Source organism: Onychomys torridus, chromosome 1 (assembly GCF_903995425.1).
Source record: "Onychomys torridus chromosome 1, mOncTor1.1, whole genome shotgun sequence".
Classification (NCBI taxonomy): Eukaryota; Metazoa; Chordata; class Mammalia; order Rodentia; family Cricetidae; genus Onychomys; species Onychomys torridus.
In genome coordinates this window covers 157,277,027-157,292,572 of record NC_050443.1, presented here as the reverse complement: position 1 = coordinate 157,292,572, position 15,546 = coordinate 157,277,027, and the positions used below count along the sequence as shown (strand labels likewise).

Sequence of the window (15,546 nt, the reverse complement as noted above, 5' to 3'; positions counted from 1 at the left end):
AGCAGGGTGGCACTGTGGGACTTGTGAGCATGATACATGACACCTTAGGTGTTAGTTTTACTCTATAGTTTTCCTGGGTCAGCTATACTGGTCAGCAACTTTAGAATAAAGCCTCCTGACAATGCAGCCTTGTTTGACAGACATTCTTTCACAGACAGTTCCTAGCAGAGTCTGGCACAGAGGAGAGGATGAGCAAGTCGTATCACCCCAGGGGTGCTCAGAAACTGCTCATGTCTTTGTGCATGGAATTACTTTCTCTTCCCTAGGGATTCTGAAAACCAATGAATAGAGAATGACTCTGAACTATACATGCAGTATGCAATGAATGAGGAAATATCGAGGTTTGATTTATCAACGGAAATCTTAAAGAAGAAAGAACACATATCATGACCCTAGGAAAATCTCAACTTAATTTTTGCCTTGTCTACATCATTGCAGACTGAAAAAGGATCCTTAAGTATTTGATCCTGTTGGCTGAAAAACTACTCTCTCTAAGGGGACTGGCACATTGTTACATTTCCCAGCTGAATTTGTAATTCAATGTAATACCTAATGCCCTGATTCTTAAATCAAAATTAACTATTGTGCTATGATGGTGACTCCTGCCTGTAATCTAAGCACCCGAGAGGCTAGGAGGAAAAATTGTCATGAAATTTAATGCTAACCAGGGCTATATATCTGTATCTATATCTATATATCTGTATCAATTCAATGGAGCTAATATTTATCTCATAAGATTATTGACAATAAGAGAAAATAAGTTACACTTAGTTTGGAAACATTAAGTACTTGAATAAGCAGAAGTGTCTTAGGTTTGACTCTGAGTCCAAATGTCATGACTTACTATGTACTCATTAACTCACATTAGTTGTAAGTACCTGTCCCAGGGCCAACCCTATCAACAGTCAAGGAATGGGAGCGGTCAGAAAGCCCTACCTTTTACTTCAGAGCTCATGACTCTTGAAAGATTCTGGGAGAGGGTGGATCATTGTCTTTAGCTGAGTAGCCTCTGTTGAGCTCACCAGGCTCCAACAGATAGCTCCAAACTCTCTGGCACACAGATGACCCTGGGTAATCTTGGTAGATCACAAAAGGAACAGACATGAATGTGTGAGAGAGATCTGTGGGGAAAGTGGAGGGTGTAGGGGTGACAGAGAGGTGGGAGGTGAGAACGGTCAGTCTGCAAGGTGTTCAGATGAGAAATTGTAAAAATGGTTTTAGTTATAGCATCGCATGCACTTCCTCTCACATAGAGGACACAGCAGTTTATGTTATCTGCACTTTTCCCTCCCACTTCAGAGTTACTTGTATAACTTTTACAACAGTATATTGTTATACTTGTTCTAATATATTATTAGTTATTGTGCTATTTCCTTGTGTGCCCAACTGATAATCTTTATGTTTTCATAGGGAAAACAGTACCTAGGACTCAAGAATATCTTTGGTTTCCAGTTTTGGAACACAGCCTCTGCAGATAAGAGAATGATAATATATGTTAACAATTCTAAGTGGCTGTACATAGGAATACAACCTTTCTTAGAAATAGGGCTCTTGCAGATATAATCAATTTAATTTGAGGTCATTAGGTTGTGCACATAATCCAGTGTCATCAGAGAAGACAGCCATGTGAAGAAGACACAGAGACAAAGGAGAATACTAAATAAAGATGGAGGCAGAGACTGGGGTGTCTTCAAGCCAAAAGCTGCCAAGGATTATCAGCCATCACCAGTAATGAGAACAGAGGACCCTAAAAAGAACCAACTATGCCAATGCCTTCATTTTAGACTTGTAGCTTTGATAACCTTGAGAGAATACATTTCTGAGAAGTTATCTAGTATGGTATTTTGTTATGGTAGCCCTAAGGAACTAATGCATAAGCATCTGTGTGTAAATCATTTATTTTTGAAGGTAAAGTCCAGGAGCCACTGATTATAGGGTATAGAAGTGCGACCTGGAAAGAAAAGGACCCTGATAGTGTGATTGTGAGTGGGCTGTCTTTGTAGGTAGAGCTCAATCATTCTGTGAACCTTTACATGAGGAAGTGTTGTCCTATCTCCAAGGAGGACATTGGCATAAATATGAATGTATTAATTAATCTTCCTTGGCTTCTATAACAAATTACCTCAGACTTGGTGACTTAAAGCAATAGAAATTCATTCTCTCATAGTTTCAGAGGCCAGAAGTCTGCAACTAGCGTCACTGAGGGGATATTTGGTTTCTTGTTTCTGACACCCTTGGTGGCTGCTGGAAGTTCTATCTTTCCTGTTTATTAAGGTATACGATTTGCGCAAAATGATCCATTTCATCATGGCATTTCGTAAATGAGTACAGCACACCTCAATCTCACTCCTCAAATCTTTTCATCCCTTCCACTTGCTGCTCCCTCCCAATTAATCTGAATTCTACTTTAATGTCGTAAAAATCTAGATGTCAGCCAGGTACTAGTGGCACACACCTTTAATCCCAGCACTCTGAAGGCAGAGACAGGCAGATCTCTGTGAGTTCGAGGTTAGCCTGGTCTACAGAGTGAGTTCCAGGACAGTCAGGGCTGTTACACAGAGAAACCCTGTCTCTAAATAAATAAATAAGTAAAAAATCTAGATTCCAAATATGTGAGTAAGGTAGTATTTTTTTAGCATAACTTATTTTAAAACGACGATCTCCAGTTCTAACCATTTTACTTCAAATGACATGATTTCATTCCATAAGGGAAAATTATTTTATTTGTTTGTTTGTTTATCTATCTATCTATTTATTTATTTCTGAGACAGGGTTTCTCTGTGTAGCTATGGCTGCTCTGGAACTCGCTCTGTTGACCAGCCTGGAACTCACAGAGATCTTCCTGCTTCTACTTCTCCAGTGCTGGGATTAAAGTCATGTGCCACCACCACCAGGTTCAGCTACATTTTCTTTATCCATTTGTTCAATGATGACTAGCTGGGCTGATTCTATAACTAGGCTATTATGAATAGTGCTGCTTCATTGCCTTGCACTACTTATATCAATGAACATCTCCTTCATTGAAGAGGCTTGAGAGGAAAAGAAGAACCTGGGGAAGAGGCAGCTGGGAGAGCCATATTCTTATGCAGAGAAGGGAGTGGGGAGTGGGGTGCGGGGAGAAAGAAAATAGAAGAGAAAATAAGCAGCAAATGTAGCCAAGAGACCCAGTGAGGCTTAAGATGAAAACACTCTAACACTGTGTACACTTGGGAGAAAACCACAATCTGGAGCTTCTTGGTTACCTTCCTATGACCAGCTTCAGGGGAATGTCACAGGAGGATCAGATGCCTCCCCAAAGGACTCAAGGAATCTCGAGTACAGTTCCTGCAAAACTGTTAACATAATCCACTGATCCCTATCAGCCTGTATCCAGAAAAGCTCAGAGGGAGCCAAGAAGACATCAAGTACAAACTACGCTTAACAGTGGGTTAGCTGAATGGGTGACAAACTGGAGTGGACAGGACCAAGAAGCTGATTAGAGGACAGGCGGTGGTGACACACACCTTTAATCCCAGCATTCAGAAGGTACTCTTTGAGTTTGAGGCCAGTCTGGTCCAGGATGGCCAGGGCTACATAGAGAAACCTTGTCTGGAAAACAAACAAACCAATTAGATTAAGTTCATCTTGGCTTACTATTATTAAGTTAGCAGGAATCATGAAAGCTTCCATTTTAAAATTTGCTTTCAAACAAAAAGCTGCTTGATTTTGAGACAGGGGAGAGTTAGCATGGCAACAAATGTTTAAAGATAACCCCAAAGATTTTACTTGATTATAAACTTAAGTATAAAATGGGCAAAGAATAAGATGCAGTTCCTTTTAAAAGCTACCATGAGGGGGCGGGTGCTGAAGAAATAGCTCAATGGTCTAGAGTACTTGTTGCTTTTGCATAGGGCCAGGGTTCATTCCCCACAACCCACTTGGTGGCTCACAACCATCCATAACTCCAGTTCTAAGGGATTTGACCCCCTCTTCTGTACCAGGTACATGCAGGCAAATCGCTCATACATATAAAATAAATTTTAAAAAGCTAGCACAGAGTTGGTTATGATAATAGAGTGGAGACACAGGATGATAATTTTCCTGGAAAGAGAAAAACAAAACAGTAATTAAAAGGAGAAAACATCATTAGAAAAAAGATAAAGAGTGAAAAGCTCTATGTGAATAGGCTAACAGGAAAGGAACTATTAGGGAAAGGCAGAGGGGAAGATAGTTGAGAGAAGAGTAAGAAACATGGAGTTAGTTTTGATTAGGAATTGGGATGCCTCATCCTTGGAATAACTAGAAGGCAAAGCGAAGAAGGGGGAGTAACTTATGTTCTGGGAGGAATTCGGGCGCTTGGTAAGAACACAGGCTTATGTTTTCAATTTGTGTGATGAAGTAATCTAACAGTGGGACAGGCTCTGCTGTTTCCCAGACAGGGTGTGGAAGGAGAGGGAGAACAAGGAGGGAGTTAGAAGGGAGGTGGAAAGACAGTGCCAGATGGAAGGCAGAAAGCAGAAAGGACTCGTTTCTTCTCAGGCTCTGTAAGAAGGCCACTGTTCATGACCTCAGTGTCCTCTGGGCCTCTTCTGGCTTATCTCCTTAGCTCAGGGCTGTGAGGCCAACTGTGTCAGGGTTATGGTCAAGAACGATATGCTTTAGCCCGAGCACAGGAGCATATTGAGTTGGGGGTGAATCAAATAACATCCCCCCCCCTTAATAGCCTTAAGTTCAGCTTTATGTGTTTTTCTTTTTTTATTTAAATTTTTGTTTCATATTTCTTACCAACCTCAGTTCCTCCTTCCTCCTCTTCTCTCGCCCCCCCCCCCCCTTGAGGTTTTCTTTTTTGTACGAGACAGGGTTACTCTGTAGTTTTGGTGCCTGTCCTGGATCTCACTCTGTAGACCAGGCTGGCCTCGAACTCACAGAAATCCTCCTGCCTCTGCCTCTGCCTCCCGAGTGCTGGAATTAAAGGCGTGTGCCACCACTGCCCGGCTTTTTTTTTTTTTTTTTTAAATGCAGGACAGTCTTTGGGAGACAAGTACTTGAAAACATAATCTTGCAATGCATGTATCTTCCTGTAAGAATTAACGATTTGGTCATAATTACTAAACAGACAACGATACCTTTATCAAAAGGTTAAGAGAATCCTAATTCTGCAGGTCTCACTAATACAGTACTTTCTCATATAATGGTTAAACCCAAAGCAAAACGATTCCACAGTAAAACTATAGTTTTTCTTTAGTCAGGTCTACACTGTGTAGACCCTTGAACTCATATAGGTCCACCTGTCTCTGCCTCCAGAGTGCTAGGATTAAAGGCGTGCGCCACCACCTAAACTAAGAAGCGTGGACTTTCGGTTGGTAGAGGGCGGTGAGAAATCATTCTTCATTTGGAACAAAACCCCCGCGCCTGTGGTGGGGCCAGCTTCTAATAAAGAAGCTGCTCTCCGCCCTCTAGAAGACCCTGAAGGCGAACACCCACAACAGAATGAGCCACGAGATGTAAGCAACTGAAAAGGCCAAGCCCTCGCCTTCTATCTTCCCCAGGACTTCAAAGGGACCCGGGCCGGAACTCGTCCTAGCCCATCAGTTGAGCCCACCCGCTCGCCGCGGCCACCAGCACCCTGTCTCACCCGGGTCGGCCTGCGAACGCCTGAGCGCACAACCGGAGCCGCCAGGGGGCGCGCGCGCGGCACCGCCTGAAGACGGAAGTCCCGCCTCCCATTTCCGGTGACAGAAAAGTGTGGGGCTGGAAGCGGCTTCCTGTTCGAGAACGGCTGCACCTTGGGCACGTGTGTTACTTCCTCCGGCTCCTGCGACTCCCCCTGTCCCGTTGATCTTGTCTGTGGTACTCCTTGCAGGCCTAAGGATGAAGGCGGTAAGTGCCCTCGGGACCCCGGCCCCGGTGACAGGGTTGTCTCCGCCTAGCCTGTCTTTCCCGTAGATTTTCACTCTGGTATAGGGGGCGGTGGCCGGTGTTGGGGCTCCTGGCGGCTCTATGCACCATCTGCCTCGGCTCCTTACTGGAGTTTTGCTTCCTCGCCCGCTGTGCACGGACTCAGGGAGCAGGTGTGAGGCCAGCAATGGGCCCTGCATCTGAAGGGTGTCAGGCTGAAGAGTTTTTCCAGATGGTCTCTTCGAACCCCTTACTACACGGGAGAAGCAAGTCAAACTTCATTAACCTACTTTATGGGTCACCGGACCCGGAGAGGACCCGTTTCCCCATTAAGTTTAAGGAGATGGGAAGGCTGGTGATTTTCCTAGATGGAGAGGGATATTTAGAAGAGGTTTTGGGGTTTGGATTATAAAGCAGTTACCAGCAAGAGAGTTGGCATCCAAAGGGCATAATTCAGTTTTACCCTCCTTAGGTCGGGGATCTTCTTCAAGTTGCATGACTTCTGTAACTTTCACTTCGTCATCTGTTATGGGAGGATCATTATATAGGTTATTGGGAAGTAAATAATAAAACACCAAGTGAATGTCTGTTATTGTTGAAGGTAGCCATCATCTTGCTCTGATGGTGTTACGGTACAAGTGTTTAGCTACCCTTGAATAACCGTTTACCTCAAGATAAGAGAGTCATCACATTTTTCTTTTCAGATCTTACACAATTGAGAGACTGGATTCAGATCATGGGAAAAATCCAGTCATGAGTAACTGATGTTCTGGTACTGTTCTGTAGGATAAGTTACTGCCTGCCGTGTGTTGATTTTAGTTCTTACACAGGATCCATGGTTGTGAGACGTTTGTGAAATTGGTCTAATTTAATTTGTAAATTGTTTTCCTTAACCTGATTTAAAAGATAAATTTCTCAGCTGCAGTGCTGCTTCTGTTGTTGTTTTCTAGAGAAGAAATAAAAAGCAGGTCCCAAGCTTTCGCAAGTTGATAAAAACCAGTAAAGTGAAACTTGAAAACAAACTAAAAAATAAGCAATTTAAACAACAAAGTACTATCAAGAAGTACCGAAAAGAGCAGAGGAAACTAAGGCAAGCTGTAAAGGATGCTGTGTCTAAAAAACCCATCCCATTGGAGGACCCAAGGAGCAAACGACCAGGTAATGAGAGCATTCACTTACCCGGGTTCTCATTAGTTCTTCTGAAATATTCTCCACAGAAGTGATTTACTTTATAGTAACCATTCGTCCTGTGTTCAGATCTTGGTAGGCCTGGGTAAGGGTAGAGTTCCTTTATGCGTTACCACAGTCAGTATGAGAAAACATTCCAAGGTAAGAAACATTTCACTGTGAGAAAGCTAGCTTCTGCTTTTAGTTGGTCAGACAGCAGATCTGAAAGTGTAGTACTTGGGAGACATTCAGAGTAGCTATGTAAGTAGATTTTGGGCTGCATGTCTGGGCTGTCACCTCTCATTCACCGAGAGTTAGAATGGTTGAAGTGTTACCATGCAATCTAAGCAAGGCAATAAAAGTGGAACACACTAGTGTGCAGAACAGCAAGTGGTTGAAGAAATAAAGGTCTGTATATATAGTTAGTAAAACAGTACATTGGAAGTAACCAAATAATACTGGAAGGACAGGTGGTTGTGGTCAAAGAGTGAGCACCAAGGCTTGGGACCTTTGGAGAGGGCAGTTGAAATGAAGCCAACGTCACTGGAGATGAGAAGGTGCTGGTGAACTCAGTCGTTGGTTCTCAGATTCCCTGAGACACACAGTTCAGAATACAGGGAAACATTAATTTCTAGGATTCAGGAATCAGAGATTCTAAGATGCTAGCCCTTTGCTGGATTATCTCCACATGGAAAAGAATTATAACCCAGCATGTCAGTAGTGCTTTCATTGGGAGTGCTGGAAGTAAGGGAGGTAAGATAGAAAAATGCAGAATTTTAATACTTTTTTTTCTTTTTTGGTGGAACAGTTAAAAGGATGGAGAGGGAAGAGGAGGAGGAGGAGGAAGAAGCCCTTCCTTTAGATATGATGGATGAGGATGACTTACAGCTGATGAAAGATTTAGGACAAAAAGCATCTTTTCTCACAAGAGATCTTTCTTCTAGGTAATATTTTATCTGGATTATAACTGTTCACATCCGTATGTGTTACAAATGTGGTTCTGAGCATCTGACCCAGGGCCTGTATAGTTGTTTTTACTCTTTGCTCTGTGGCTCTTTTGTGGGGGCTGCCACCCAGCTCCTAAATAATCACCCACAGAGACTTTTTCTTTCTTATGATGCCTGGCCTTAGCTTGGCTTGTTTCTAGCCAGCTTTTCCTAACTTAAATTATCCTGTTTACTTTTTGCCTCTGGGCTTATATCTTTTTCTATTTCTGTGCATCTTCTTTACTTCTTACTCCGTGGCTTGCTATGTAGCTGGGTGGCTGGCCCCTGCTGTCCTCCTCTCCTTTTCTCATTCCCTCAACTTTCTCTCCCCAGATTTCTCCTCCTATGTATTCTCTGTGCCTGCCAGCCCTGCCTATCCTTTCTTCTGCCCAGAATTGGCTGTTCACTCTTTATTAGACCCATTAGGTGTTTTAGACAGGCAAAGTAACACAGCTTCACAGAGTTCAACAAATGCTGCATAAAATAATGCAACACATCTTTGCATCATTAAACAAATATTCCACAGCATAAACAAATGTGTCACATCTTAAAATAATATTCCACAATAGCCCTATATGTACTAGACTAATGTTCTCACTATGTAGCCTAAGATGGACTATTACTGATGGTTCTCCTGCCTCAGCCTTCAGAATTCTGGAGTTATAGGCATATTTGTCTTGCCTGGTTTACAATAGATTTCCTGAATGATAGGCCTTTAAGTACTTGTGCTGCTTAGGGTTTTGTTTTTTGTTTTTTTTGTGGGCAGGGGTGGCGGGCGGGGGTCATCTTGACAAGCTAGAGTAATCTGAGAAGAGGGACCTTCGCTTGAGAACATATTCCATCAGATTGACTTATAACAGTGATTCTCAACCTTTCTAATGCCAGGACCCTTTAATACAGTTCCTCATGTTGTAGTGATTGTTGGATTGGAACCTCCAGCTCCCTCCTAGATCTGGAAAGCCTTATGCCCATCTCTCCGAACCCCGCCAGTTCAGAGTCTCTGAACAAAGGGCACCCAGAAGCCCAGTTCGGCATTCTTGGCGGCTACAGCAGCTTCCTCCTCTGAAGTTGCCGCCGCCCAACTCCCCACCTAAAGCGGTCAGCTCTTGACCATAATTGGGCACAAACCCAGTTTGTGGCGGACATGTCATCAACCCTCGCCTACAATCTATAGAGTGCCCCTCCTTTAGTTTGTGAGGGGGTGGCTTCTCTGGCCTGGATCTCTGGGACTGGAGAACCTGCTCAGGAGTTAGTTGCTTTGCTCAAATAAGCTTCTTGTTATACTTTTTAAATTCAGCTTGACCTGGCATACTGCGTCAGCAGAGAAACATATTCTTAGAGGACAGAAATCCTATTAGTGACCCCCAACCATAAAATTATTTTGGTTGCTACTTCATAACTAATTTTGCTACTGTTATGAATTGTAGTGTAAATATTTTTGGAGATATAGTTTTGCCAAAGAGGTCAGGACCCACAGGCTGAGAACCACTGGCTTATAGTAAGTCTGGGGGCATTTTCTTGATTTATGTTTGATGTGGAAGGAAGGGGCCAGCCCATTGAGGGCAGTGTCATTTCTTGGCATGGGATCCTGGGTGTTGTATGAAAAACTGAACAAGCCAGTAAGCTGTATGTATTCCTTCATAGCTCTGCTTCAGTTTCTTCCTCGAGTTCCTGCCCTTCATAAGGGACTACAATTGTAAGCTGAAATAGACCCTTTCCTCCCCAAGTTGCTTTATCACAGCAATAGAGGTACTAGAAGAGTACCCTTTAAAACTTAAATTGAGAGCCGGGAGGCGGGGGAAAAAAAACAACTTAAATTGAATTTTGTTCTGCAGTGAGCCAGTTCATATCAAGAAACGAAAGCATGAGAGTGTGATAGATAAATATGAAAAAATGCCAAGAACTCTGCAAACTGCACCAGAGAAGGAGTTGATTCATTTGCTTCCTATCAAGGATAAAAGTGGTATAATCCCACAGACGAGGGAGAAGCCAGGTGAGTCTAATGGCCGACTTACTAGTTACACTTAGTTTGTACTGCTGGAACATGTTTTGGGTTCTTTTTGTTTTTGTTTTTGTTTTCTTTCAAAGTTTAGAGTTTGGCTTTTACTCATGTCTACAGAATAAGCGTAGCTGCCATTAGCATATAGCAGATTTAGTGATTGTCCCAGGGGGACAGTTCTTTCGGGTGTCTGTTGCATTGAGACAGCAATTAGAGCTACAAGGTTTAGGTGATTATCTCTTTAAAGAGGAGGGGGATGGGGCAGAGGTAAAGAAAGAAAAAGAGAGAAAATGTGTTTGTGAAATAAAACAGGGAAAAAAAGGTAGAAATCAAAGACACCGTTATGGTGATTTATAGCAAAGATATAAATCCCTCTAGGCAAAAACTAAATTCTGCCGGCTTCCAGAACTCTGCTGGTGCTCCCTCACCCACTCAAAGCGATTGCCTGTCCTGGGGATCTGTGGTAACCACAGCTCTGTTGCTTCTCTGCTTCGTTTTACCACTTGATGTTACCACAGCTTTAACATGTAAATCTGTCCAATAGTCACGGACATCCAGCAAGAAGAAGAGGATGAAGAAGAGCTGCAAGTTGAGGAAGGTAATAAGACATGTCTTTGTAGTTGATAGACAGTTAATTGGGAGGTGGTCTTCTGTACAATGAGTGTAGTTAATTGTGGGAAGTGTACTTAGAGTGGGCATCATGGAGTATTGCTCCTGTAAAGGTCAATTTCTACATTTGAAAGTCTCATCCTGTGAAACCTGATATACTTTTTTTATGGAAAAAAATGTGGACAATTACATTTTTAGTGGTGAGGCAAACATGAAAAATTCTAATTGTTACTGTTTGAATCCTTTTAATTATAAGAAAAAGACCTACTTATAAAAGCAATTACTTGTTAAGATAGCGAAATTGATTTTGTGATGTACAATCTTTTTTTTAAAGGATAATTGTGCTTAGTATATGTCTTTTTCACATACTGACATGTGGGTTTTTAACATTTAAAATAATTTTTTGCTCATTTAAGTTTTTAAAATTATATTTTTATTTATTGTGTATATGTGCATGTGGAGATCAGAGGACAGGCTTGGCAGCAGGCGCCTTCTACTCACTGTCCCCCACTCTTGCTTTTTAAAATTTTTTTAGACTAAGTCTCATATGCTCAAGTTGACCTGGAACTTACTGTGTAACCCAGGATAGCCTCAAACTCATGGCAATCCTGTCCCAGCCTGCCAAATGTGGGAATAACAGATGTAAGGCACCATGTCCAGTAGAGAGTTTTAATTAATCAAAATTAACCTGAAAATTAGCAGACCTCATTAAAAATGTGTGTGAGATTATAGATCAACTGTTGTATATAGCTGATTCCAATCATTTATTGGATTGCTCATCACAGATTATACTTGTGTGTTTACTATCTAGTTTCCTGTGAATCTCTCCCTCTTTTTTTTTGAGATAGGGGTTCTCTGTCTAATAAAGCCCTGGCTGTCCTAGAACTCATTTTGTAGACCAGGCTGGCCTCAAACTCACAGAGATCCACCAGCCTCTGCCTTCCAAGCACTGGACTAAAGGCTAGCACCTCCACTACCCAGCTCCTTATGAATCTCTTAAGGGTATAATTCAAAGTATGGTATTTGGTACCTTAAGAAAAAACTAAGTCAAGAGTGTTTCTTTAGCTAATGAAGTTATGGACTTGTTAAGATAGTCCTTAAGAGTTTGAGCTTAGGCTTTGGGTCCATTTCTATTAGGTTTTGAATTTTTTTTGTTGTTGTTGTTTTGTTTTTTGAGACAGGGTTTCTCTGTGTAGCTTTGCGCCTTTCCTGGAACTCGCTTTGGAGAGCAGGCTGGCCTCGAACTCAGAGATCCACCTGCCTCTGCCTCCCGAGTGCTGGGATTAAAGGTGTGCGCCACCACTGCCCAGCTACTTCTTTTCTTTAGTTTTTGCATCTACAAAATGACATGTATATGTGTGGTAGTAGAGTGGTGTTACATGTTTTACATGATTGTCCAGAGGATGATGCACAGCATACCAACATACCAATAAACAGAGATTCTCACTATCATCATTAATACTTATTTTATGTGAAAAGTATGAATTTATTAGATCTCTTAAATAAAGGAATATTTAAGAAGGGGAACCTGATTTCTTTCAGAGGTTATTGAAAACCCCAGTCAAGAGCTCACATTGGAAGAACACTTAATTGAGAGAAAGAAGAAACTACAGGAAAAGAAAATACAGATTGCAGCCTTGGCATCTGCTGTTCTATCAGATCCAGAGAGTAATGTGAGTGGTATTAATTATGTGTAAACCACAGTATGTTAAAGAGCTCTGGTTTCCTAGAAGTGTATACAAATCTGAGAAGAGTAAACAGAACAGGCTGGAGTTGAAAGAAAGAGTAGACGGAATACTGTCTTCCTCCTGCATCTCAGCCCAGTTTCTTCCATGAGTTTAGTAAAGCTACTTAGATTCTGAGATTTGTTTTTCTCATTTACAAGCAAAGATACAGGACTTACCTTGGCAACTCTAAAGGTAAGTATCTAAAAAGTTACTGTATTAGGGAAGAAGACTCTTCCTACAGATTTGCCAGACCAGTTAATGGAGGGAGGGAGGGTGTGTGTGCTGTGCCTGTGCACATGTGTGTGCAGCCTTTCATATACCTCTCTGTCTGTCTTTCTGTGTCAGTCTTCCCAGGCTGGCCTCAAACTTGTGTATCTGCCTCAGTTTCCCGAGTTTTGGGATATTAGGTGTGTACCATCATGTCTATCTCTCTAGAGGTTTGTGGGGCTTTTGTTTGTTTGTTTGTTTTGTTTGGTTATGGTTTTTCAAGACAGAGTTTCTCTGTGTAGCTTTGGAGCTGGTCTTGGAACTCGCTCTGTAGACCAGGCTGGCCTCACAGAACTCTGAACCGCCTGCCTCTGCTCCCAAGTGCTGGGATTAAGGTGTGGGCCACCACTGCCCGGCTCTCTATGGAGTTTATAATAAGGAACATTCTGTATAAAAGTCAGTGGAATTAGTTGAGGAATATTTGTAATGTGGAAATACGGTGCAAGGCATGATGGTGTACACTTGTAACCTTAGCACTTAGGAGGCTGAGGCAAGAAGATTGCCACTACTTCAAAGTCAGCCTGTGAGTAAGATCCTGACTTAAAAAAAACAAAACAACAGAGAAACAAAGAAAGGAAGGGAGAGAAGGAGGCAGGGAGGGAACTATGAGAGGGAAGAAGAGAGACCAATAAGGAAGGAAGTGCTTTGACTGAAGTAGAGCCGGAGTCCCCAAGAAAATTGCCGCTGGGGCTTGGTTACAGTGGTGAAAGGGGCGAGATTTATCACGCGTAAACTCAAGATATCTCAGGTCCAGTCTTGGCTCCCATAAGTGCTGTTTGAGGTGGGCTAAGTCATTTTGCCCAAGAAGACAGCATTTAAACACTTTGTTGTGAGGATTAAATGAGAATAAATGTGATGTCATATTAAATGATATGACTCTTGTTGTATTGACTTTCTCAGCATCCGAGTATGACAGGTATTTATTGAGTGATAAGTTAGATTATATACACTAAACATTATTTACTGTTGGGGGGTAATGTGGGTGTCAGAGCAGCCTTGTGGACTGGGTTCTTTCCTTCCATCTTCACAAGGGGTCCAGGGATTGAACTCAGGTTGTCAGTCCTGTGTTTCGCCTGTCATCTCTCTGGCCCCATTTATTTACATGCCTAGAAAAAAAATGTCACAAGGGCAAACTTTGAGTAGTACTTGTCTTTTTTAGTTTAAAAAAGGTAATATGGACCAGAATCAGAGAGGGGAAGTTAGTACATTTTTCTTTAAATAATTTACTTTTATTTTATGTGCATTGGTGTTTTGCCTGCATGTCTGTGTGAGGGTGCTAGGTTCCCTGTAACTGGGGTTGCAGACAGCTATGAACTGCCATGTGGGTGCTGGGAATTGAACTTGGGTCCTCTGGAAGAGCAGCCAGTGCTCCCAACCACTGAGCACCAATAATTTTCATATCTGTTCTCTTATTTAATCACCCTAGAACCACAGAGATATTCTTACTGTAATTTTTAAGAATAAGTTTTATTTTTGAGAATCTCACAAATGTACACAGTAAACTGTGACCATGTTCACTCCTCATCTCTCCTTTCTGCTTCTCCCCAAATCACCCCGACAAATCGCTCCCCCCACTTTATGGTTATTTTCTTTTTGAAGCAGGTCCTCGATGTGTCCCTCCAACTTGCCTGGAAGTAACTGTGTAGACCAAGACTCGGCCATCTGCCTGCCTCTGCTCCTGAAGTGCTGGGGTTAAAGTCTTGTGCCACCATGCCTGGCTGTTTGTGTTGTTTGTTTTGATAGCCCATCAAAGTCTAGTTAGTGCTGCTCAGATGTGCATGGGGCAGGGTTTGTTTTGTCTTTTTCCTTTTTGTTTTTGTTTTAGAGACAGGGTTTCTCTGTGTAACAGCCCTGGCTGTCCTGGAACTCACTATGTAGACCAGGTTTGAACTCAGAGATTCATCTGCCTCTGCCTCCTGACTGCTAATCTACAGAGTGAGTTCCTGGACAGACAGGCCTACAGAGAAACACTGTCTTGAAAGAAAAATACAAACAAACAAACAAACAAACAAAAAACAACCAAACAAAAGAAAAATGAATAAAAGGATTTTATTTTATTATCATTTTTTGACTTTCATATACCTGTGTGTATGCTGCTCAATGCATGTGGTAGTCAGTGAGCAGCTTTCAGAAGTCTATTCTTTCAGTGAGTTCCGGAGATTGCCTTCCAAGTGAGTGCTGAGATTAAAGTGTGCACCATCACACCTGGATTCTAACCTGTCTTTAATAGTTTGTACTTGCCTACATAACTAAAGTGTAATTTTCCTATAGTTTTAGTGGTGTGTCCAGTGGAGTTTAATGGAGCTGGGCTTTGTGAGTCATTAGGTGAATTCCACTTATGACGGCAGATGCAGGCCTGCTGACTTTTGCTCTGAAACGTTTGCCACCATTTCTGTAGTCTTATGAATCGTTTCTTTAACAGATTAAAAAACTGAAAGAGTTGCGTTCCATGCTGATGGAACAGGACCCTGATGTGGCTGTCACTGTCCGGAAGTTGGTGATCATTTCACTGATGGAGCTGTTTAAAGACATCACTCCCTCGTATAAAATCCGACCCCTAACTGAAGCAGAAAAATCTACTAAGGTGATGCTAGATAAAATAAGCCAAACATTTGGGGGGACGAGAGATGTGAAAGTAGAGTGTTATTGTTGCTATTTAATCCTTGCTCTTGTCCTCACCCAAAGTATAAGGCACTTGTGTTTTTTTTTTTTTTTTTTTTTTTGGTCAGCTTTTGAAGTTAATGCTCTCATTTTTAATCTTTTTAGATTCGTAAAGAAACCCAGAAGTTAAGAGAATTTGAAGAAGGCCTGGTTAGCCAATACAAGTTTTATTTGGAAAATCTGGAGCAAGTGGTTAAAGGTATATAAACTTTTTTTTTTCTTTTTGAACTTGGGTTTCACAGGATCTCTCTGT

General features: G+C 42.0%; 1 protein-coding gene across 1 annotated transcript in view; it reads left to right on the top strand.

Annotated features, from left to right (window-relative positions):
- Nucleotides 1-15,546, top strand: part of Noc3l (NOC3 like DNA replication regulator) — a 49,375-nt gene that overhangs the window by 12,403 nt on the left and 21,426 nt on the right. Inside the window, exons 2-9 of the mRNA XM_036168301.1 lie at nt 5,529-5,859; nt 6,828-7,035; nt 7,853-7,988; nt 9,866-10,023; nt 10,574-10,627; nt 12,181-12,311; nt 15,055-15,216; nt 15,399-15,492. Coding sequence (XP_036024194.1) covers nt 5,851-5,859; nt 6,828-7,035; nt 7,853-7,988; nt 9,866-10,023; nt 10,574-10,627; nt 12,181-12,311; nt 15,055-15,216; nt 15,399-15,492 — 952 coding nt within the window. The 5' untranslated portion in view covers nt 5,529-5,850. The remainder of the gene's footprint in view (nt 1-5,528; nt 5,860-6,827; nt 7,036-7,852; nt 7,989-9,865; nt 10,024-10,573; nt 10,628-12,180; nt 12,312-15,054; nt 15,217-15,398; nt 15,493-15,546) is intronic.